Consider the following 6,622-nt stretch of genomic DNA (forward strand, 5'->3'; position numbering starts at 1 on the left):
AGTATGGCAGTATGGTAGTATGGCGGTTTGGTAGTATGGTAGTATGGCAGTTTGGTAGTATGTTCGTATGGTAGTTTGGCAGTTTGGTCGTTTGGTAGTATGGTAGTATGGTAGTTTGGTAGTTTGGTAGTATGGTGGTGTGGTAGTTTGGTAGTATGGTAGTATGGTAGTTTGGTAGTATGGTGGTGTGGTAGTTTGGTAGTATGGTGGTGTGGTAGTATGGTAGTTTGGTGGTATGTTAGTTTGGTAGTATGGTAGTTTGGTGGTATGTTAGTTTGGTAGTATGGTGGTGTGGTAGTTTGGTAGTATGGCCTTTTTCGATACAATTCTGTTTTAATCCCGGCCTTTTTTTTTTTTATTGACTATTATTTTATTTCATGATATTTAACATTGAAATTAGTATTATTCCATTTCCATACATATGTGTCTGTACACATTGATGTTACATCAGTTGGACAGGTTATATGGTAAATGGTAAATGGACTGTACTTGTATTTCTCTTCTCTAGTCTTCTGACCACTCAAAGAGCTTTTACACTGTGTCATCATTCACCCATTCACACCCATTCACACACTGATGACAGGAGCTACCATGCAACGTAGGACTAACTAACATTCATACAACATTCACACACCGCAGGCACAGCTATGGGAGCATGTTGGGGTTAAGTGTCTTGTTCAAGGACACATCGACATGGACTAGTGCAGCCGGGGATCGAACAGCCACAGTCGCCCCATATTAGTTGTACAGTGATGTCATATTAGTTATACAGTGATTTTATATTAGTTATACAGTGATGTCATATTAGTTGTCGGTGATGTTGTATAAGTTGTACAGTGATTTTATATTAGTGATACAGTGATGTGTTGGGGTCTGACCATGTGCTTCTGACCATGTGCTTTGACACAAAGGGATCTGTTCTGCCTATTTTGCAGAGAACTCTGTAGCCTGATTACAGTTGTTGATAAGAGCTCCAAGGAACGTTTAGATGCGAAAGCAATAAAACAGCAACACTGCGATCTAAGGACCTGGAGGTCGGTAAATGAAAACACAGAATGCAGTGTGATACGGAGCTAAAGAGGACCGTGGCTCTCTAAGAGCCCCTAAAGAACCCTGGACTCCACTTTGAGAACCACTGCAATTGGCTTTGGGGTGACAAACAGCGTGGCATCTGATATAAGGATGGAGCTTTTGTCTTTCCATGAGCCTTTAAGAGATCCCGTTAGCCTAGCATGCATTCATAGTGACATAGAACCAGTGGGGTTTAGACCAGACACAGTTACAATGTGGGCTCAGAGAACAGAAATATAATGATATTCTGATAGCTTTCAACATCAGTTAATACATACAGTATATACTGAGGAAGTAAGAGAGAATATGAGATGAGACTTGTGGAGGCTAAAATGCGACAGTAGTCTTTCAGAGGGATGAGAAGGTTCAAATGATAATGAGAACATCTGGCTCATGATTATCATCCTACAACGACAACAGAGAGCTGGGCCTGGAAAACAAACTCTGCTCTATTTTTACCTCCATTGCACTCCTGCTGTCTCGTTCTCTTGGAGAGTATGAGTTGCATCACTCAGCCAACCAACTGCATTATAAAATAAGTTACAGGATGGCCTCTGGTCTTAAAGGAGCAGTTCACCCCTCAGATGACCATTTGTGTATCAATTACAGTAACAGTGAATTCTTTAAGAAGAGTTTTTCTCGCCTCCGAGGTAAACTGAGAATCATAAAACGGTGATAAAGTAAATCCTTGATGAAGTGAAGTGAACTCATCAGGGTCCAGCTTAAGCAACAGCAGAACTACATCCAAACATCCATTTACAGACTCTTTGTACAGCAAGTCTCCTTTATCCAGTCGTATGCTACTAATTCCCAAAATCGTACTACTTGTAACACTTCCTCCACTACCGTCTCACTCACACATATGCACACTGAGAGTCCGTGCATGAGACGATAGTGGAGGAAGTGTTACAGATAGTAGGACTTGGATCCATTTCCTTCAATTCATCAAGATTTACTCCGTTCTGGGATTCTCCATTCACATGAGAGAAACACGATGATCCTCGTAACCTTTTCAGCTTGCATTCTATAAACACTGATGGTTTACGTTAAACACATGCAATCAACATCTATGACATTTATTTTATTCTTTTTTTATTTTTGACATTATGAGGGGAAACATGTCAGAAACATTAAAAGCTGATGTTCATGGTCTCGTTATGGAGAAGAACTATCCTAAACGTATTCCACTGTCAACTACACACAGTTACTGATCGTGATCGCAGCACAGTGAGTAGTGAAGGCTGATCATATTATTCATTATACATGCAGAAATCTATTTGTGCAGAAGAATGTGTTTTCATCTTTGAGTAATGGCTTGATGCTTCCTGTCGTGATGCTGAGGAACCCTGATGTGTCCAGTGAGGACTGGAAGGCTGGAGGGTTGCACTGCTGCGCTGCTTAACGTTACTCCGGGAGAAGGGAGACATGTTTAGTGTAAACTGGCCTGAGTTTGTAGTTGTGAGGGAAATAGATCGACTAACACAAGAGGACAAATACGACACTGTGCTCAACATTTCAGGTTTCATTCCAAAATGCAAAATAAAGAATATGTTTGTAAGATCACATTATATATCTTTTTAAAACCAACTATAGCTTACTATTGGTTATTACTGAAATATGTTAGACTAGTACCAAGATAATGACCTCGTTAAAGAACTTGTATTCATTGCAGTTTGAAGTTATGACCTAGAAACAAATAGAAAGTTTCATTTCCAGCCATGAGGTTCATAGAGCATCTTATAATGACACTGCTAGGAGGAGGAGGAGGAAGAGGCAGGTTTTAGTTGAACGCTGTCACACAAAGGTTGCTGTTGTGTTACAAAGGCATTTGAGTGACTGCATTATGGGTTTACTTGTTTTCTACATGAGGCTGATCTAAGCATGAAGGAGAATGGCAGTTAGAGAGGGTGGATGGGGAGTTATGGGGAGGTTTGTGAATAGGGGGCAGAGGGAGGTTCCCACCTGGTCACACCTTGCTGCGATCTACTTGGGGAAACAGTGTAAAACAAGGTACAGCACATTATGGATGCTTCACACACCAACACAATAAAACATGTTTACATCAAATGAAAAACAACATAGATTCTACTGTCTGAGAGATGTAAGATTTGATGTACTTTGGATGTGTACATCCCAGTAAAGAACAGGCTCCTCTATGGATTCAATGCAGCGGGTGTGAATGAGCCGGTTGTCTTTGGATCACTGACGTAACACCCAGACCAAAACTGCTGCGAGTTATGACTCAGTTATGTCACTTGCTCACTTCTTGTTCACTTATTTACACACAAGTACAACTTATCAGTCTCAACCAAAGCATCAAATTAAAAGAGCAAATGCCAACAAAATAGGTCTCTTGGGAGATTTTCTAAATAATATAGTGCTATAATAATCATAATAAAACAAATACAAATTTCATCCAAACTTTGAAAACCAGGTTATCACTGCATCTAAAACCAACATGAAGAAGCAGTATTACAGTTTGCAGCATCAAATGTGAAATGCACCAAAAAGCTTCAGACTGAACTCAACATTTGGTGAGATGACAGATTCGGCTTTGATGGGAGGCTGCGATTGGTTCTCCTCGACACAGGCAGATGCAGGCAGAAGGAGCTCCGGACACATGCATGAGTGAGTGAGTGAGTGAGTGAGTGAGTGACCGCTGTACTTTCTATCTGTCATAACAGCCTTCTGTTTGCTTTTGATGTATTTAACCTGCTGATGACATCGTGACACTGTGTTTCATCCTGCTTCTTTTCACAGTCACAGAGATTACTTCATATTACTGCAGGTCAATTCATATAAATGCTGTTATTTAAAAACACAACTTTTCATAACAAAGTCACTGTCTGCCAGTAAAGACAGAGGGCAGAACCAGCTCTGTGATTGGCTGTTGCTTCGGTCATCATAACTCCACCCTTTCTGTCATGACTGAGGAACAAAGACTTTGTCATGAAACGTGTCATTATGATATTAAATGGTCGTTGGACAGAATGCACCGTGAGCTGTGGGTGTCTGCCCCCCCCCCCTTCTTCGCCAAGCAGACATTGTAAATAAAAAGTGTTCTTAATGACTCGCCTGGTGAAATAAAGGCTGAATATAAGAAGGAAATACAGTGTTAGCTAAGCCCCACCCTTCCTTAATTACTGTCACTGCTACGGCTGTAAGCTCTTGTATGGCAAATATTTAGTTTACAGTGATGCTGGCTGCAGAATGAACATTCAATTCTTAGTAAAAATATGAATTGATTCCAGCTGAAATGTGTTATTTCCTCAGCCTGTAGCGAGCTAGCTAATCATGCTAAAGTTGCTCCATGAGTCGGTTGAAACGCTGTTTAATGTTTAAATGTTTAATGTTTAAATGTTTAATGTTTAAACTTTTTAATGTTTCACACTAATTCATTTTTAAATCAACATATTGTAAATGCGTCTGTATGCTACATACATGATGCTGAGATTGGGGTTAAAGCTACATGTTCCAGGCAATGATCCATCCTTGAGACAAACATGTACATGCGTGTTTGTATATTTAAATAGCATGTTTTCACTTTTAACATTAAGAGTGACAGGGCACTCATTTGGCAGAGTAGTACTATCTCGGCTAATGTTGGCTGAGGAGCTGCTAGCCACAGCAGCCCCCAGGACCAGCCTCCACACATGTACTACACAGTGGACGGGCCTGTTTTAAATGTAACCTGTAAACACACAAACTCATGTAGTAACTCAATGATATGATAGGTGACTACACGGTAAGCTAGTTAGCATTACTTCATCATATCTACCGATCTGATAGTGGACATTGTGTCTCCATATTATAGAGGTTGTAGATGATGATGTGTTAGCCAAACCATGAAGTCAGTATTTATCCCCATCAGCAGTACGATGCCGAGTCTGACAGATAGAGGTCGAGTAGGTTAAGTCAATGTAAAGAAAACTGCATGTGAATGGAGATGATGTGACAGTGTGGTAAAGAGCTCTAACACTTCATCTAATGTGCATGCTGTGAACACAGAGACGATGGATCCCCGGAGACCTACTCAAGGCCTCCGGCAGCAGATGACTTGTTACTTCAGGAAGCTTCTGGTGAATTTATGATAGATAATGTGAAATTGATGGTATCATTACAGTCCAGGCAGAGCTGTGGCACAGTGCTGCTGGAAACACCTCCCATCAGACAAAGGTGATGAACACACAGGTGACGCGCCGCTCTATAGCAGAGGAGATCTTTAGCCGAGCACATGATGAAGAACAGGAAGATCTCTACGGGATGGGAGTGTGTTCCAGACACAGCCGTGCACACCGTGACAAACAAGCAATCTTACTTCATGTCCTCAATGTCTGACAGGCTTAAAGGAAACATACAGCTTAACAGCTGAAGGTGATGCATCTTGTACTTTTGAACTGACTTTGCTGTTACAATTATTATTTTGCACTAATAATCATAATAAATGATGGTGGTGGATAAATCCAGTGAATGTGGGGTGTGTGTTGTGTTTTGGGAAAACAAAGTATATTTCTGTCTCACTTCTCAGACAGATTGTTTTTCATCCCATTAAATGACATCTTGAGCACAGAAGGGATGATTTTTTGGTTGCATTTTTCTTTGTTTGTAATTTCTCTACAAAATTCAACTTATGCATGTGCAAAGAGGTCACATGTCCAATCATAACGCTGTAGTCCTCATCCTATGACATGCCTTTAAAGAAAGCCTGGATACATTTCAAGAAGTAAGAATATGGGAGGAAATGACTTGTCAAGGCAACGTAGGTGTCGGTACGTATGTTTTCTCTCGCATACACACACATATATGATGACACAGACAGGCAAGACGAGGGAGGTAGAGGAGGCATTACCCCATGAAGCTCCTTCAATTCAAACAAAGCACAGAAACAGAGAGAGGATCATGTCAATAAACAAACACACTTATTGCTCTCTCAGGATTTCATCAGCATTCTCGTTCCGACTCTCGTCTGCTTCTGTTGCAGGATTTGTGTTCTGCTGCCACTTTGCTGCTCGTTTGTGCAGACTGAGGAAGAAGCTGTGGTAGTAAAGGTAACACCGGGCTGTCGAGTTATGAGCTCACACTATGTACTGTGTATGACAGCCTTCATCCGTAACATAGCTTAGAACAGCAACAAAGGATTTCATCACTTTTATACACATCTGAAACAACAGTCCAAGAAAAACAATAATGCTGTAATGGTTAAACATAGTTAAATTGCTGAACTACAAACATAATGCAACAACTGAAGAGTCTGAAGTAAAACTACCATGTTGATGACCATGTACTCTGATTCTAGCTCTCACAGGCAGGGCCTTCCAACACCTTCATCCTAGTGGACCCATACAACTGCACCTCCACCCTGGGATGAGTGCACGAGTTCATAAGAAAGGCAGTGTTCACCACCGGCCTCGGGTCAAAGTTCACCACCGGCATCGGGTTAAAGTTCACCACCGGCCTCGGGTCAAAGTTCACCACCGGCCTCGGTTAAAGTTCACCACCGGGGTCAAAGTTCAACACCGGCCTCGGTTAAAGTTCACCACCGGCCTCGGGT

General features: G+C 41.3%; 1 protein-coding gene across 10 annotated transcripts in view; it reads right to left on the reverse strand.

The window, feature by feature from the left end:
* The window catches only part of LOC116400455 (voltage-dependent N-type calcium channel subunit alpha-1B-like), a 72,656-nt gene that overhangs the window by 48,687 nt on the left and 17,347 nt on the right, over nt 1–6,622 (reverse strand). For 9 of the 10 annotated variants that reach the window (XM_031878297.1, XM_031878296.1, XM_031878301.1 and 6 more), the window contains 2 exons: nt 5,921–5,932; nt 3,034–3,057 (listed from right to left, as the gene is read on the reverse strand). In XM_031878297.1, coding sequence (XP_031734157.1) covers nt 3,034–3,057; nt 5,921–5,932 — 36 coding nt within the window. The remainder of the gene's footprint in view (nt 1–3,033; nt 3,058–5,920; nt 5,933–6,622) is intronic. The other variant, XM_031878294.1, reaches the window with a different exon arrangement.

The sequence above is a fragment of the Anarrhichthys ocellatus genome, unplaced genomic scaffold (assembly GCF_004355925.1).
Source record: "Anarrhichthys ocellatus isolate YVR2014 unplaced genomic scaffold, GSC_Weel_1.0 scaffold172, whole genome shotgun sequence".
NCBI lineage: Eukaryota > Metazoa > Chordata > Actinopteri > Perciformes > Anarhichadidae > Anarrhichthys > Anarrhichthys ocellatus.